Here is an 18,964-nt window from a genome sequence, read left to right as displayed (position 1 = left end):
TAGCATAATCATGATTGAACAAGTAACATAACCATGATTAAGTTGGCTAAAGTTCACAAGAAGCATAATTATGACTGAGTTAGCTACAGTTCACACATAACATATCAAGGATTTGAGTTGCCTATAGTAATTCACCATGTAACATAACCATGATTGCCTATAATTCACAAGTAGCATGGACGAGGTCTTTAGCCTAAACATGACTATAAAGACCAATCAAGACCTGGGATGTACGTATCGTATGTTCCAGATCAAGACAAACAAACTTATCTAATAAAAATTCTGAATACCGTAAGATGACAACAATTTTTATCAGAGTCGTCAAGATATTAAGAGTTGGAGACTATTTTATGATTATTTTCTGTTAGAAAATTAAGTTTATCTTGTTATTTATAATATATATTTGTAAGATATAACAGAAAAAACATGTTGATTTATTCAAGGTAGAAATAACCATAGCTTATATTGTTTTCCAACGTAAGAAGCAAAATTCATGAGTTTTCGCGATCTTCAATAATTTGACAAGGATAAGTATGATTTAAAACAACAATGAGATGTACTGGTTTGCTGTTTGATTAAATTTATAAGTGTAAGTTTTAATGTTTCAAATCAGACTTTTTCTTCATAAAAACTGATTGTCTTCCATATTTTGAACTTTTAAAGGTCGTAATATATTCAACAGTTCAAGGACTTTGTGTTTGGGGCAATAATTTGTTTCATCATTTGTAATTTCATTTAAGATTACATAATCGATTTACATTGTAGGTCATCCACTTACCTGGATAAATATCTTATCATTTACATTTTCATACTGTAGGCTACAACTAAGAACATACTGAATTTTCTAATCTGCACAAAAAATCTACATTTATAAATAAATTGAAAAAGGATTATCAACAAAGGTAAGTTAGATAAGGATTTTTATGCCATACTAGTGTAAGAAAAAATTAGAGTTATAATGTGTCATCTTATAGCATTGCCAGTACTGGAGTTAGTGGTTGATGACATCAGGCACATATATTATCAAAACTGTTCACTATTTAGGAGATAAGTAGATCTAGCTGAATAATTTAAATAAGCATTGTCCCATTTTACTATTTTTTTTCATACTGTAACTTTTACTGTCAAATCATTGGAAAAAGATATTGCCTGTCCAAAATTATTGTGATGTCTCTTTGATAAGTCTACAATTAGTTGGACTAGGGGAGAAGATGTGTAAGCGGGCAGATAGCTTAATTAGTCGGTAGAGCCGCTGAACGGTATTATGAGGATCCAGGGTTCAAGTCCTGGTCAGGCTGCACATTTTTCTCACCCTTTGACATTTGGCACTCAATGTTGGGCAGCAACTGCATATAGCTCAGACTCTCAGAGTTTAATTCACATTGCTCTGTAACCCTGAGAAATTCAGGGATGAATTTATATATAGCTGGGGCCCAAGTATGTCAAGGTTCAGAACTGTCCACTATTTAGGAGAGAAGATATGTAAGTGGTCGGATAGCTCAGTCAGTAGAGCAGCGACACAGTATTCGACGGTCCTGGGTTTGCGTCCCTGGTCAGGTTGCACATTTTTCTCACCCTGTGACAGGTTAATACATGTATATATACCTGATGACAATTATTATATTTGGAGTCATTATGTAGTTTTTAAACTCTTATTTTAAAGAAACCTAGGCTATATCCTGGAATAGACCCAGGGTCTAAACCAGGAGTACATATAAGGTTTAATTCATTTTCTTTAGTTTCTTATTTTATACAAGTTTAACTCTTGAAGTGGTCTTTTTCAGGAGATTGCTGCTAAATTTAAATTTAAACTTTGCTATTGAATTTTACACATGCTTTTGTTTGCTTCAAACAGCTGGTATTGAGATAAGCAACTAGAAGAATGTTGGAAGAGAGAAAAAAGAGGTTCAGCTCGGTGGAGGGTGGACCATGGGGATGTGTTGTTGTTCTAGCTGCATTCTGTATTCAGGTATGTGTGGGTGTTGTATAAACTAAAAAAAATTATTGTATCTTTAAATTATGAAATTATCATTACTTGATGAACAGATTGAACAATTAACTGCAGTAATTCACAGTTTTATTAAAAAAAGATAATCTTAATATTTTTTGTTGTTTATGTATTACAAGACAAGTTATTAAAGAAAATTTCAACAAATCCTGGCAATTATTTAGTGCAAAAAACATAAACACCTTACAGAACATTTTCTCTACAGGTATTAGCCTTTGGTACGTCTCAGTCAATAGGCGTATACAACATAGAGCTTCTGCGCTATTTCAAAACTGGGGCAATGGCAATATCCCTTGTTGGATCCATAAATCTTGGGGTATTCTTAGGCGCAGGTAATACTTGTAGTAATTTGTTTAAAGTCTATCAGAGATCCAGAGGCTTTCTTGTTGCAGTATTTCTTCTTTTCTTTCAATTAATAAACGTTGAAAACGATATGTATTAATGATTTGAGTTTTAATTCAGAATTTAAGGTTTTTGTTATCCACTGTTTTAAATCAACACAAGCTAGTATTTGTTTAGTTTTAAAGTTATCTAAGATCTAGGCATTCTTGATGCAGACCAGTCTTGGAATAAACTTTAAGGATGCTATAAAAGATGGTTGCACTCATTGACCAAAGAAGCACTGGTACATGTACATTGTAGTTTTGTTCCCCCCAAAAAAAACTTTGGAAGACTGATAAAATTTAGATAGAAGAATAAATACTTGTGAAAAGTAAAGCTGATCTGGAATTCTGTATATTTCATGTCTTTATTTTGTGTTTGTCTGAGTTACATTGTAAATGATGATATGATTGAATAAATTTTTTCACAGTTTTTAACATTTGGCACCACTCAGTCAATTGGTGTATACAACATAGAGTTTCTACGGTACTTTGAGACCACAGCAGCTAAAGTATCGTTGGTGGGATCAATTAACCTTGGCGTTGTATTAGGAACAGGTAGATCATCAGCAAAAGGATTGCTTGCACTAACATTCTGTATGGAAGACAGGTCTATCTGCCAAAAAAACCCAAAAAACCTAAAACAAATAAAACCAAACATTTTCTGCAAAAAAAACATGCATTTCTCTTAGTTACTACAGTAGTTCTTTTTTCTCCACTTAAAATCCCTGTTGCTTTCTGCTTATTGCAGGTATGCAAGTATATAGGTAGTTTTTTCATCACTGCATTTAAATGTAAAATGTTTAGGATTGCCAATCTGCTATCTGTTCATTTTAAATGAAATTTGTGCAATTATAAATGCACTATATATAGAAAGTACTGAAAATAATGTGTAAAAGATTGAGTGATAATTTATGTATTTACTCATCGTCGGATACACACGTCTGAACCTTTAACATTTACCTGTTAATCAACCATGGGTATCAGATGATGGTATTTACCTGGTTTGACAAGATGATATAGAAATTAGAACTTAAAAGCAAAAATGTTACAGTAAAGTGTTGTAAATAATATATATTTTTTTTGAGACAAAAATTTATCTGTATATTTTATAAATTAATTTGTTTGCCATTTAAAATATACAAATGTACAGTGTTAAGAATAATCTTAGTTCAACATTTATTGGCAGATAGATTTATTTCTACTTTGTATCTTTAATTTAACTGTTTTTCTTTGGTGTTGCGTTTTAGTTTTATTGTTTCTAACAGAGTATCCTACAACAATAAAGTTTACATGACAATTTTTGATGCATGATTTGAAGAAAGCAAAATATCCATCTGTGTGATTTAGACTAGTTTGTGACTCTGCTGCTTTGTGTGTAAAGTGTGAGTAAATTCTGCGTAGGAAATGTTTTATCAAATTTTCAAAAGTAGCATGTGAGGTTATTGCTGGTATACCTGTTAGAAACAGTATAAATGCTATCACAGTTTTGCTTAAAGCTTGAATATTTTATCTAAATGCTTTATAGTAATCAAAGATGCAAGGTAAGGTTTTTAACTTTCATCTTGTGTTCATATCATGGACTCAGTGATGTGCAAAAAAAAATGCCAGCTTGTTTCTGTTCCTGTGGCACAAATTTCACGCATCCTTCATGCCAAAATTATGATCCCACATCCATTCTTTAAGTATATAATCAGTTTCCAGTCTGCATGTCATTATATTGTACATAATACTGGTACATTTGGTGGCTTTATTGTGCCCCCACGTTAGTGGCGGGCATTTAGATTTACCCTTGTCCGTCAGTCCTTCCGTCCGTCCGTCCATTCACTTTTGTGTCGCACGTAATTCAAAAAGTATTTGACCTAGAGTCATGAAACTTTACAGGAATGTTGATCAGCATGTATAGTTGTGCACCTGGGTATTTTCGTCTGGATATTTTTAGTATTTACAGAGTTATTGCCCTTGACTTAGTAAAATTTTGCAATTTTCAACTTGTGTCGCATGTAACTCAAAAAGTATTTGACCTAGAGTCATGAAACTTTACAGGAATGTTGATCAGCATGTGTTGTTGTGCACCTGGGTATTTTCGTCTGGATATTTTTAGTATTTTCAGAGTTATTGCCCTTGACTTAGTAAAATTTTGCAATTTTCAACTTGTGTCGCATGTAACTCAAAAAGTATTTGACCTAGAGTCATGTTACTTTACAGGAATATTGATCAGCATGTGCAGTTGTGCACCAGGTATTTTTGTCTGGATTTATTTAGTGTTTTTAGAGTTATAGCCCTCACTTAGAAAATTTTTGCAATTTTCAACTTGTGTCGCAAGCTACTCAAAAAGGATTTGACATAGTCATTAAACCTTATGGGCAGGTTGCTCAGCATATTTAGATTTGCACCTGGGGTTTCGCTTGTGGATTTATCCAGTATTTTTCAGAGTTATTTCCCTTGACTTAGTAAAAAGATTGACAGAACAGTGGCGCGGTGGGGGGGGCACCGTGTCCTATGGACACATTTCTAGTTTAAGCATATTTCTTTGGTTTTAATATATTTTATAGTAATTAAGACTGTCCTTAATTCAAAAATGGACAATATGTTTTATGGTTATTTCTAGAAATCAAGAGGGATTAGATGTTGGTTACTTGTGGAGCAATTGGGTGGACCAACCACAGTGAAATGACTGAAATTGTTTTCAGAATAAAAATCAAACAAATAATTAAGATTTCTTTTAGAGTATATTTTTCTACAATCATGCACACGTGGATTTTAATAAACCTTCACCATCATAGGACAGAGTGTTGCATGCAAGAACCTGGTCTCAGGTAAAAGGTTGAGATATGAAAAAAATAATTGTTAGGAGTAAAACTTCTACAGTCATTGAGGGATTTTAATTTAAAATTACATAAAATTTCATCATTATGAAGTAGTGTTGCACCAAAAACCGAGGTCCCTGTGGCCAAGGTCACACAAAGTGTTCAGAATTCATTCAGATTGTATGTGTACTTGGACTAAAAATGTAATCTGGCAGGGTCATTCATGCTGTAAGGAATCATTTCTATTTAAAGTAGCCATGCATTTATTGTAGGTCAAAGCATAGTTCTTTACTAGGCCAGCTTTGGGGGCAGTAGTCTAAGTTTTCAAAGACAAGTCTTTTTTTACTTCCACTTGTGTTGATTGGTTGTACCAAAATAATTGGTGTAGATGTTTCTTTTTTTATTGTAGTGTATCTAACTATAGAAATTGATTTGGGCTTTATTTTTGTTTCATAAACTGATTGAATAGGATTTAGCTTGCAATACAAATGAAAAGTTTTCAGCTTTGCTGTGTAACATTTGTTGTAGCAATTTTAAGTACTAAGTTTAAATGGTTGATTTTAAAGCTATTTCAAAGGGGACAACTAGAACTATAAATGAGCCACGTCATGACAAAACCAACATAATGGGTTTGCGACCAGCTGTTCGCTATCAGTTTCTCTACTTGCTGTAGGGTTTGTAAGCGAACAGCATGGATCCTGATCAGACTGCGCAGATGCGCAGGCTGGTCTGGATCCATGCTGGTCGCAAACCCATTATGTTGGTTTTGTCGTGACGCGGCTTAAATGTAGTTGTTTAATTGCTTCTTGTTATAATGCTTTTGTGTTAACCCTTCCCCTACTGAAACCAAAAGTGATAAGTCTTTGCTACCAGCTTAGAGCTAGGCCAGTCAGCTCAGTGCTATGTGAACCGTCTCTTTTTACTGTTGGTTGACTAAATTGATATCCCAAAAATTTATAATGGATAGTCCCATAAATGAAAGCTGGACAAGTCCATTTTAGAAATTCAACAGGTTAAGGGTAGGAAAATGACTAATATTTCCAATGCTGTTTTTGAAGCTTCTTTTGCAGGAGCTGAACTATTTATTTTCACTACATTTTATGCTTTACTAATCAAATAACAAATCAAATAATCAAAATGTAATTTATTATTCTAGTAATCTTTTTAATTATGCACTTCTATTCATATTTCAATTTTTGTAAAACCAATCCCATTTATTAATCCCACGACAAAGGTAAAGGGGATATTAGAAATGGTCTCCATTGATGTTTTTCTGTGTCTGTCCCAATTCTGTCCAGAAATTACTTATGCAATTTTCTTTAAACTTCATACACTGATAGAGCACATTGAGAAGAAGTGTAGTGTTCAAGAACAATAACTCTACCTTGGCTAATTTTAGAGTAATTACCCTTTAAATGATTGTCCTAAGCATAACTCCCAAAGTACTTGAGGGATTTACTCCATACTTCATACACTGATAGAGCACAATGGAAAGAAGTGCAGTGTTTAAGAACAATAACTGTACCTTGGCTACTTTTAGGGTTATTCTCCTTTATCAGATTTACTCGAAAAACTGTCTGAAGCATAACTGTTAAAGTACTTCAAACTTAATACACTGACAAAGCCATTTGTAGGAAGTGCTGTGTGCAAGAACCATAAATCAACCTTGCACATTTCAGAATTACTTCCCGTTATCAGATTTACCTTATTTAGTTTTGACCTGAGCATAAATCCAAAAGTAGTCGAGTAATTTTCTTCAAACTTAATACACTGACCAAAAAAAAAAAAAAATTAAAAAAAAAAGTAATAATTCACATGTAAGTTACTAGTTATGCTAATCTTCATTGCCTTTTTCTATTTCCACTTACTTGAAAACTTAACTTAGCATAAGTAGCATGACCATAATTATACAGCTTTGTAAGAATAACCTCTCACCAAGTAAAATGTACAAAAGTACAACCTTTATGTAGCCTCTTTACCATAAGGGGATTAACCATGCATAACATGGCTCTTGTTTTGTTTGCATTTACAGATACAAAAAAATCATAATCAAAATTGATAGTCTTTAACAAATGCTTTATAGTTATAATTTATTTGAAAGTATATAATATTTACTCCTTATTGCTCTGTATATAATAGTTGCTCCTTTTCAGGACCATTGGCAAGTGTTTTGATGACCAGATGGAGTCATAGACAAGTAGCATTGCTAGGGGCTGTGCTATGTAACATTGGACTTATTACAATGCCATTTGCCCCAAACCTAGAATATATGTATGCCTTCTACGGAGTGTTGTCAGGTGAGTATTCTCTAGAGGCTAGGATTAGTTAGATAGAATATTGATGATCTCATCAGAATCAGTTATCTAAAATTTGTTTATACAAAACTGTAACACTTTATGTCTCTTACCTTGCTCAGCTTCTATATTTGTCTGTGTCTGCTTTTAATTTTTATTTTCTTTCTTGATTTCAATATAAAAATGTTAAAATTGAGCAGGCAGCTGTATAGAGTTAGGTCAGACTGCTCACTGTTGGCCTAGGTCTGTTATTATAGACTCTTAACTTTACAGTGTCTAAACAAAGGATTTATAACTCCATTAGGAGTGTTTTACACACATTCAGGAGGTCACATTTGTTGTTACATGATGAATGCAGCGTCCTCTGGTGAATTTATTGTCATGATCATCAAACATGGACTTTGTCAACATTTTATATTGATGTATTAATGATTTATCAGTTAAAAGGGGGTCATAAACACACTTGGCACAGTTTTAGCAATAAACCTTTAACATGCTAAATTTGTGTTATTGATTTTCCTTGCTTTCAATTTGGAATAATCCATTTGTAATTTAAGGGATTTCAATGTCAAAATAAAAAAATAGAGCTACCAATAGTATAGGGCATGGATCAATCTTATTAAAATCATATCCTAACTGAGTAATTGTTGCTTCGCTACCCTTCCTAGCGAAGAGTTAAGGAGCTAAAGCAATGATCTGATTTTAATGAGACTGGAACATGGATGTGCAAGCTAGCAGAGCTCTATACTGGTGGCAAACAGATACCATAGGTTATGGGTTAAGATTATCCCATAACAATTTTTATGCCCCTGGGCATATAGTAATTGAACCGTCAGTCCGTCTGTCCGTACAAGGTTAACCTAGAACGGCAAGTTGGATTTTTCTTAAGTTCTACCTGTACCAATGGCTTCTTAGTTTACACACTTACTAATCAATACAAAGTACATGATCTGGTTAAGTTACATAACAATGGCTTCCATATTCACCAAGTTATTGCCCTTTTCAGCACTTAGAAAATGAATAATGGTTAACGTAAAACGGCAAGTTGGAAATATCTTAAGTTCTATCTATACTAATGGCTTCATAATTTCCACATTTACTTATCAATACAAAGTACATAATATTGCCAAGTAATATAACTGTGTCATCCATATTTCCCAGTTATTTCCCTTTTTTCACTTTGAAAATAGGGCCTTGTCTTGTTAACCTATTCCGGTAAGTTGGATTTATCGTAAATTTCTCTTAATTGCTTAATTTATTTAATGATATCTTGCATATTTGGTAGGTGGATACCTTTAATGGTCCTCTAATTTTTTGTGGAGTAAGTGGTCTCTAGGGTCAAGGTCAAGGTCACTGGTTTAGAAAATAAATTTAAACATTTTTGCTCATACAGCCTTTATTTTTTGGTTGATGTCTTTCATGTTTAATACAAACATGCCAAGGGAGGTCCTCCTTCTTTGGGTATAGTAAGGGGTCATTTGGGTCAAGGTCAATGTCACCAATGTCAAGGTCACCAATGTTAAAAATAAATTTTTACATTTTTACAGGTTTATTAACCATATTCTACAGATGTCATTTATAATTGATAGGAACATAAAATTTGATGTAGTTAGTGGTCAGTTGGGTCAAGGTCACCTGCAGTGCTAAAAATAGATTTTTACACTTTTGCTCATACAGCCTTTATTTATTGACAGATATATTTCATATTAGGTAGGAAGATAACTTGCATGGTATTCATCCTTTTGATTGGGGTAGGGATCAGTGGGTCAAGGTCACAAGTGCTAAAAATAGATTTTTGCGACGGACGCGCCCTCAGGCGCGTTCAGAGCTATGTCATCTACACATGGGATTTCGTTGGCTACACTCGCGCAATGTGTCCTCAGCCGAATAACAGCCCACGACATAGTACATGAATTTGATCCTATGAAACTCCCATACTTCGTTGGGATATCTTAAAAACTTCCATATTTAGCCTTTTCAATTTCAAATTAAGTTATCCAAGTTAAAATATAAAAGTATTTGATTGATAAAAACGTTGTAGCCCCGTAGTATTATTGCGCAATTATGCAAATAACTGCTGAAACGATTTACCGCTGTCGAAAAAGTAGGACAGCAAATTATGCTATAATTAAGGAGTAGGCTCAATAATTCATAGAAATTATAAGCAGGAAATAAATATTTCCCCATTAAACAAAACATTTTTATTAACAGATCAAAAGTTTTTGGTGACTTTAGAATAACTCGCGCATTAATAAAAGAAGAACTCTTTTCGTGACTCACACCGCGGGTTTAGCTGAATATTCAGCAGTTATTAATAAATTAGACTACAGTACAATGGTTAGTATTATAAATATCTATTTTTGAAAATGCATGTTACAAGTTTTTCAACACTTTACCATCATATAGTCTTTCATGGTAATCTTTATTGAAGGAAGTTATAATATCAGTTCTACTTCCGATTCTTACATGTGTTTTGTTTACATAGTTTTCTAGGTCACGATAGCCAGAAGATAACACTATTCTAAAAATAGATTCTGCTTTCAGCGGATACTTACTTTGTTTACATGCAATACTTTATGAAATTCTATACAATTGTAAGAAGCAAACAAGTTGAAAATGGAATTTAGTGTGAAATTGAAAGGGACAGCTAAACACTGTAGTGCTTAAGTGACGTAAATGAAAATAAAAATCTAAAAAAAATACACCATTAATTGCTGATGATTTTAACCAAAAATATTTTTAATGAGACATAACCAAGAGAAATAAAAATACGAATGACTTATATTTTATTGTCTACATGCCCACTATGATATAACACGCAGCAATTCTAATTAACATTCTCACATGTATTATGTATTATGAATGAAGTTTATTTGCATGGTTATATTTTAGACAGTTTTTTTTTCTATTTACATATCATTTCTTGGAATAAATCGATAAGGACACTTATCTACAAGTTTGACCAGAGTTTTTAGGCATAAATTTCATTCTGTTTTTAAAAATTTGGACCTTTTCTGCTTGAAAGTAGAAAATCTGAATTATATCAGAATGGGACACATAAAATATATTGCTCTACAAATCTCGAACTTGTATAGAACAAATTTTCTGTTATATCTTTTGTGTTGTTTTTTTTTTTTTCTAAAAAAAGCCATAATGTCTCTCCGGTTGCATGTCCGTCGCATTCAGTGCTGCAGCACTTTGATTACACTTTTGCCCATACAGGCTTTACTTATTGAGAGGTGTATTTCATATTTGATAGGAAGATAACTTGCATGATATTCTTCCTTTTGATTGAGTTAGGGATCAGTGTGTCAAGGTCACTAGTGCTAAAAATAGATTTTTACAATTTTGCCCATACAGCCTTTATTTATTGACAGATATATTTCATATTTGGTAGGAAGATGACTTGCATGTTATTCTTACTTTGGATGGAATTAGGGGTCAGTTGGGTCAAGGTCACAAGTGCTAAAAATAGATTTTTACACTTTTGCCCATACAGCCTTTATTTATTGACAGATTTATTTCATATTTGGTTGGAAGATAACTTGCATGGTATTCTTCCTTTGGATTGAGTTAGGGGTCAGTTTGATCAAGGTCATCAATGCTCAAAATAGATTTTAACACTTTTGCTCATACAGCCTTTATTTATTGACAGGTGTATTTCATATTTGGTAGGAAGATAACTTGCATGATATTCTATTTGTGTCCGTGGGTCAAGGGTGCCAAGTATAGATTTCTTACATTTATATATATTTGATAAATTTGAATATTTATCACTTCACAAGTCATAGCAATGACTTGGCAACTTATATATTTCTCAATTACAAAATGCCATGACTCTGTCAAGCTATATAACTTGTGTTTACAATTTTTTGGCAATGTTTCTGTCCATAACTGAGTGAATGGCTAAACATTTTTAGCTCGACTATTCGCAGAATAATCGAGCTAATGCAGTCACCCATTTGTCGGCGTCGGCGTCGGCGTCGGCGTCGGCGTCCCTGTGGTTAAGTTTTTGTATGTAAGCTGGTATCTCCATAACTACTGAAGGGAATGGATTGAAACTTCACACACTTGTTCTCTGTGATTATCTTAGATGATTGGCACAAGTCCCATAACTCTGATTTGCTTTTTTTCATAATTATGCCCCTTTTTCGACTTAGAAATTCTTGGTTAAGTTTTTGTATGTAAGCTGGTATCTCCATAACTACTGAAGGGAATGGATTGAAACTTCACACACTTGTTCTCTGTGATTATCTAAGATGATTGGCACAAGTCCCATAACTCTGATTTGCTTTTTTTCATAATTATGCCCCTTTTTTGACTTAGAAATTCTTGGTTAAGTTTTTGTATGTAAGCTGGTATCTCCATAACTACTGAAGGGAATGGATTGAAACTTCACACACTTGTTCTCTGTGATTATCTAAGATAATTGGCACAAGTCCCATAACTCTGATTTGCTTTTTTTCATAATTATGCCCCTTTTTCGACTTAGAAATTCTTGGTTAAGTTTTTGTATGTAAGCTGGTATCTCCATAACTACTGAAGGGAATTGATTGAAACTTCACACACTTGTTCTCTGTGATTATCTAAGATGATTGGCACAAGTCCCATAACTCTGATTTGCTTTTTTACATAATTATGCCCCTTTTTTGACTTAGAAATTCTTGGTTAAGTTTTTGCGTGTAAGCTGGTATCTCCATAACTACTGAAGGGAATGGATTGAAACTTCACACACTTGTTCTCTGTGATTATCTTAGATGATTGGCACAAGTCCCATAACTCTGATTTGCTTTTTTTCAATAATTATGCCCCTTTTTCGACTTAGAAATTCTTGGTTAAGTTTTTGCATGTAAGCTGGTATCTCCATAACTACTGAAGGAATGGATTGAAACTTCACACACTTGTTCTCTGTGATTATCTAAGATGATTGGCACAAGTCCCATAACTCTGATTTGTTTTTTTAATAATTTGCCCCTTATTTGATTTAGAAACTTGGTTAATTTTTTGCTGTAACGGTTATCTCCATAAAACTGAAGGGTTTTGTTTGAAACTTCACACTTTTGGGTCTCTGTGATTACTAATGTTTGGGGTACAAGTATTCTGATTTTTCTTTGCAAATTATCCCCCCTTTTTCGACTATGAATTTTTGGTTAATTTTTTTTGCATGAAATTGTATTCCATAACTATAAAGGGGAATGTATTGAAATTTTAAAGAGTCTTCCCTTTTCGGACAATTTAGTATTAATAGGAAGCTTTATTAACCAAAAAACCCCCCTTTTGACAAATTTTTTCAAATAGTCGAGGTTACTGTCCTCCACATTCTTTTTTAAAATTTGCTAGGACAAAATTGGACCCGGGGCATTTTTTTTTAACAAACACGTTCTTGTTTCATCTTAACTGGTTAGACATCATAATATGTACTGTGCCATATTACACTCATTTATAGATACCGTCCCACATTAACGGTATTTGGTTTATCTTTTATAATCTTTAAAAATTAAAAAAAAAAATACATGTACAGAATGGATAACAATTTTCATTATTTACCTGATTTATAATACTGACAAAAGTACAGGTATTCACTATTTGCAATTTTCATGGATGGATATAGACGATTTATTTGATTAAATTATATTACAATGTATACAAATGTTTATCATGCAATTCTAATTTCTTTTTGTGTTGGAAAACTGAATGAATTTTTGATGAAGATTTTTGCCTAACACATTTCTAGGTTGTTGTTTTTTGTATTTCAGGTCTTGGCTACTGTCTAGTGTATGTTCCATCTCATGTACTAAGTGGATTGTATTTCCTGAAACATAGAAGTCTAGCTACTGGGATTGCCACTGCAGGTTCAGGGATGGGAGCAGCTGTGTTTCCTGTAGTCATGTTTAAAATTATAGATTATTATGGTTGGAGGGGATCACTTTATATAGTATCAGGATTAAATCTTCACTTATTAATATTTGCTGCCTTGTTGAGGCCAGTGCCAAAAAAGTTTCTAAAAACTATTGCTGCGGCAGAAGAACTTCAAACATTAAATGTTAGTAAAAAACGAAGGAAGTCGGAGGTAAATGGTTGCGAGACTGAAAATATTACACCTGTTAATGGCCAGATTTCAAATTGTGACTGTAATGAAATAGATACAGAGCTGGATGTAAACTCCACGATGCTTTCAGCAGATGAAAAATTAGGAACATATGCAAGATTACGTAAACATTTTTTAGCAGTTTTTACAATTGATTTTATAATATACTGGTTTAGTAATATATGTTGGAATGCAGGAGGTGCCATAGTTTTGATATTTTTCCCAGAGTATGCGTATTCTGCGGGACTTAGTAAGGAAAATGCATCAATTACATACACAATGGCCGGTGCAGGCTCATGTATAGGATGTGTATTGGGAGGAATGTTAGGAAATATAAAATATTTTAATAGAATTGGTTTATATATTGGAGGAAATTTTGGAGCAGGCATTGTGACCTTGCTGTTGACCTTAAAGGTGCTGCATACATTTGCAGGATTGTTTATGATTTCACTAGTGTTTGGACTGATGTTTGGTATCATACTTGGACTTCTAGTGGTTGTTACCTCTGATTTACTTGGAACAGAAGCCCTCGGAGACGGGTTTGGATATCTCATGTTTGCAAATGGAATTGGTGTGTTCAGTGGTCCACCTTTGGCTGGTAAGTGAATATTTAGATCCTAATTTTATTTTGAGAGTTATACATTTAGTATCATGATTCTAATTCAAGGCCATATTTTATGCACAAGCTGAAAGAATGGGGAGAATTCTGAGATGGTGTCGTCCCTACTTAAGTCCTGTTATCCTTGTCCTTTCAATTTCTTGAGAAGGAATAAGCTGAGGTTTCAAACTTTGTAGAGAAATTGCATATGACAAGAAGATGACCCCTATTCATTTTTAGGTCATTGGTCAAAGGTCATGGTCACAGTGACACTATCAATAACTTGAAAAGTGAAAAGCCTAAGTTTGTGAAACTTTGTAGGGACATTGGCCATGGCCTGTAATGACCCCTTTTGTTTTGAGGTCATTAAGTTTTATGTCGATGTCAAACTGTAAATTAACCGTAGTATATGCATCTCTTAGTTCCAGCAGTTGAGGTGATTTTGATCCCTGGCTTTGCTTTAAGTTTGTAACACCTGAGTTAGTCAAAATCATCTTTACTGTTTCGGCACCATACCTTAATTGTCTTGGTGCACCATAAAACCAAATGGAACATAACAAATTATAAATTCCTTTTTGCAATCAATAAATTGAAAAAAAAAAACACTATAAGTTTATTGTCCCCCGCGTTTTCGAAGAAAAAAGGGGGATATAGTAATAGGCTCTGTCCGTCTGTCCGTCCGAGCAACCAAATAGGGTTAGGGGGCCATCTAACAGTAAACAGAACAAAAGAGAACAATAGTTCATTCCGTAACAATAGAATAAGGGGCCATGGCCCTCTATTAAACAAAAGAAAATAACAAAAGAAATGGCCCTTTAGTCCATTTAAGTGGGCAAGGGGGATATAGTAATAGGCTCCGTCCGTCTGTCCGCACTCACAGGACAGTAATTATGTGGCTAGAGGGACAATAGGTAACTGTTCTTTCTCTTTGATGTCATTCATTCCGTAATGCTTTTATGTGGCTATTTTCTTTTGTGTGGCTAAAAAGAACAATAGAGAGAACAATAGAGTAGCCACATAATTACTGTCATGTGAGAACGTCCGTCCGTCCGAACGTCCGTCCAAGCAAACATTTTGGGTTTAGGGGCTATAGAACAGTAAAGAGAACAAAAGAGAACAATAGGTTCATTCCGTGATAAAAGGGTTTATGGGCTAGTAGCCCTTAAGAAAACAAAGAAAATAACAAAGAAAATAGCCACTAAACCCAAAATGTTGGAACGTCCGTCCGTCCGTCACACTTTCGTGTCCGGTCCATAACTTTGTCATCTACCAAAGGAATCTAAAATAACTTGGCACAAATGTTTGTTATAATAAGACGATGTGTCATGCGCAACAACAAGACTCCTACCTCCAAGGTCAAGGTCGCACTTGCTCATTCAAGTTCAACATTGTCTATTTGATGGTATATGTCATGTCCGGTCCATAACTTTCTTATCTTTGAAGGGATTTTGTAAATACTTGCCACAATTGTTCACAATAATGAGAAGATGTGTCATGCGCAACAACCAGTCACCTACCTCCAAGGTCAAGGTCACACTTGGAGGTCAAATGTTAACATAGTCTATTACAGGGTATATTTTGTGTCCGGTCCATAACTTTTTCATTTATCAAAGGAATCTGAAATAACTTGGCACAAATGTTTGTTATAATAAGATGATGTGTCATGCGCAACAACCAGACCCCTACCTCCAGGGTCAAGGTCGCACTTGCTCATTCAAGGTCAACATTGTCTATTTGATGGTATATGTCGTGTCTGGTCCATAACTTTCTTATCTTTGAAGAAATTTTGTAAATACTTGCCAGAATTGTTCACAATAATGAGAAGATGTGTCATGCGCAACAACCGGTCACCTACCTCCAAGGTCAAGGTCACACTTGGAGGTCAAAGATTAACATAGTCTATTACAGGGTATATTTTGTGTCTGGTCCATAACTTTTTCATTTATCAAAGGAATCTGAAATAACTTGGCACAAATGTTTGTTATAACAAGACGATGTGTCATGCGCAACAACCAGACCCCTACCTCCAGGGTCAAGGTCGCACTTGCTCATTCAAATTCAACATTGTCTATTTGATGGTATATGTCGTGTCCAGTCCTTAACTTTCTTATCTTTGAAGGGATTTTGTAAATACTTGCCACAATTGTTCACAATAATGAGACGATGTGTCATGCGCAACAACCGGTCACCTACCTCCAAGGTCAAGGTCACACTTGGAGGTCAAAGATTAACATAGTCTATTACAGGGTATATTTTGTGTCCGGTCCATAACTTTTTCATTTATCAAAGGAATCTGAAATAACTTGGCACAAATGTTTGTTATAATAAGACAATGTGTCATGCGCAACAACCAGACCCCTACCTCCAGGGTCAAGGTCGCACTTGCTCATTCAAGGTCAACATTGTCTATTTGATGGTATATGTCGTGTCCGGTCCATAACTTTCTTATCTTTGAAGGGATTTTGTAAATACTTGCCACAATTGTTCACAATAATGAGACGATGTGTCATGCGCAACAACCGGTCACCTAACTCCAAGGTCAAGGTCACACTTGGAGGTCAAAGATTAACATAGTCTATTACAGGGTATATTTTGTGTCCGGTCCATAACTTTTTCATTCATCAAAGGAATCTGAAATAACTTGGCACATATGTTTGTTATAATAAGACGATGTGTCATGCGCATCAACCAGACCCCTACCCCCAGGGTCAAGGTCGCACTTGCTCATTCAAGGTCAACATTGTCTATTTGATGGTATATGTCATGTCCTATCTTTGAAGGGATTTTGTAAATACTTGCCAGAATTGTTCACAATAATGAGACGATGTGTCATGCGCAACAACCGGTCACCTACCTCCAAGGTCAAGGTCACACTTGGAGGTCAAAGATTAACATAGTCTATTACAGGGTATATTTTGTGTCCAGTTCATAACTTCTTCATAGATCAAAGGATTTTGTAAATGCTTGGCACAAATAGTCACTATAATAAGACAATGTGTCTTGTGCAACACCTGTATCCCTACCTCCAAGTTCAAGGTCACACTTAGAGGTCAAAAGTTAACATAGTCTGTTTTAGGGTATATTTTGTGTCTGATCTAGAACTTCTTCAGGATTTTGAAATAACTAGGCACAAATAGTCACAATGATAAGATGATATGTCATGCATAACACATGTGTCCCTACCTCCAAGGTCAAGGTCACATATAGAGGTCAAAGATTTACATAGTCTGTTGTAGGGTATATTTTTTGTCCACTCCATAACCTGGGATTTTAAAAATACTTTGCACAAATAATCACAATAATAAGATGATATGTCAGGCGCAAAACATGGGTCCTTACCTCCAAGGTCACACTTAAAGGTTAAAGATTGACATAGTCTGTTATAGGGTATATTTTGTGTCTGATCTATAAGACTATAACTTCTACATAGTTAAAGGGATTTTGAAAATACTTGGCACAAATAGTAATATTACTAAGACGATATGTCATGTACAACACCTGCACCCCTACCTCCAAGGTCAAGGTCACACTTAGAGTTCAAAGGTTAACATGATAGAATTTTAAATTCCATGTTTCATTTTACTAGTATTTCTTTAATAAATTTATTGTTGCATTTGCAGATCTAGCATTGATTATAATTTTGATCTGAAAGTCCTGAAATCCATACCTCAATCGTTTGAAATGGCACAATTTTATGCTTCATATAAAACTTCCCCGAGGCGGGGGACGTTGGTAACTCTGTTACAAATTTTTGTTAAACTTAAGTCAAAGTTGGTGTCAAAATGTTGGTGGTTCTACTTTATGTCTTAAGTAATGCACGTAGGCACCTTAGGTTCTCAATGAATAAAATTGAATGGGCAGCTCTCATATAAACAATACATGTATGAATAAGTTAGGGCAATTATTTCCAACTTATTCTTAGCCTTTCACTTTGAAATTGACAAAGCCCTTTACTGTGAAACATGTGAATGTAATACTTACTTCTTGTTTTACAGGTTTACTCATTGATATGTATGGAGACGAGGATCTTGCCATGTACCTGTCTGGTATATTAACCTGTTGTGGTGGACTTACAATGTGTGGTGTCTATGTTAGGAAAAAATTATGTGGAAGTAGAGTTAGAAAGGAAATAACAATCAATGTGGAACTGTAAATTGTATACTTAGATATACGCAAAGTACCACAGTAGCAGCATGCTGTTTTAAAGAGGTTTACAATGCAAGTGTCTTAAATCAACCCCGGGTTTTTTCTTATTCAAGATTTTTCAAGACATCCAATAAATGAGGACCAAGAATGAATAGATCTGATGAATTTAAAGGCCATAACAGTTAAAGGTTTGAATCATGGGTGGAGGTGGGGGAAGGGTAAATGAGTCATGGGTGGTGGGGGGGGGGCTAAGTGCATCATATCATCTCATTGTGAGAATATCAGTTACATAAAAGATAGGTTGGTTCACTGGTAATTCTTCATTGTCATTGTTATCATACATCATTTTACCATCATTACTTCATCTACTAATACTATAGTACTATTGGTAATAATTACCATCTTATTTGGTACATGGTTGAACTGTAGCTTTTGGATAAGTTTTTTAGGGAAATAGATTTCAAACTTGCCTTTTGTCGTGCACGACTACGAACATGAAGTTTTAGGCATTGAAAATTTACTGTCACTCTTTTTAAACAAAGTCTTTTAAATGATCGATAACATGAAATATGTTTTCTTATTTTAAGAAGGAATTGTTCTTATTATATATTATTTGCAGAAAACAGTTTTTTTAGCCCTT

The 18,964-nt window shown here is 34.3% G+C and overlaps 1 protein-coding gene across 5 annotated transcripts; it reads left to right on the top strand.

Annotated features, from left to right (window-relative positions):
• The first annotated feature begins 329 nt into the window (after positions 1 to 329).
• Positions 330 to 18,337, top strand: LOC132726784 (monocarboxylate transporter 14-like). 5 transcript variants are annotated; one of them, XM_060712146.1, is made up of 6 exons: positions 330 to 589; positions 1,856 to 1,969; positions 2,820 to 2,946; positions 7,352 to 7,495; positions 13,249 to 14,178; positions 18,174 to 18,337. In XM_060712146.1, exons 2-6 carry the CDS (start codon positions 1,883 to 1,885, stop codon positions 18,329 to 18,331), a joined length of 1,446 nt encoding a protein of 481 aa, XP_060568129.1. In that variant the 5' UTR covers positions 330 to 589; positions 1,856 to 1,882; the 3' UTR covers positions 18,332 to 18,337. The 5 variants fall into 5 exon arrangements, with proteins under 5 accessions (XP_060568129.1, XP_060568127.1, XP_060568131.1 ...); XM_060712144.1 differs by lacking the exon at positions 2,820 to 2,946 and adding an exon at positions 2,214 to 2,340; XM_060712148.1 differs by lacking the exon at positions 330 to 589 and adding an exon at positions 667 to 902.
• The last annotated feature ends 627 nt before the right edge of the window (positions 18,338 to 18,964 follow it).

This window comes from Ruditapes philippinarum, unplaced genomic scaffold, assembly GCF_026571515.1.
Source record: "Ruditapes philippinarum isolate M1 unplaced genomic scaffold, ASM2657151v2 ctg6306_1_1_1_1, whole genome shotgun sequence".
NCBI lineage: Eukaryota > Metazoa > Mollusca > Bivalvia > Venerida > Veneridae > Ruditapes > Ruditapes philippinarum.
This window is presented reverse-complemented; position numbering and strand designations above follow the sequence as displayed.

Excerpts from the sequence above, each read along its gene's own strand:
- LOC132726784 (XM_060712146.1), top strand. The coding sequence starts at position 1,883 with ATGTTGGAAGAGAGAAAAAAGAGGTTCAGCTCGGTGGAGGGTGGACCA. Across the intron at positions 1,970-2,819 it reads TAGCTGCATTCTGTATTCAG|TTTTTAACATTTGGCACCAC; the intron begins GTATGTGTGGGT and ends ATTTTTTCACAG. Across the intron at positions 2,947-7,351 it reads TGGCGTTGTATTAGGAACAG|GACCATTGGCAAGTGTTTTG; the intron begins GTAGATCATCAG and ends GCTCCTTTTCAG.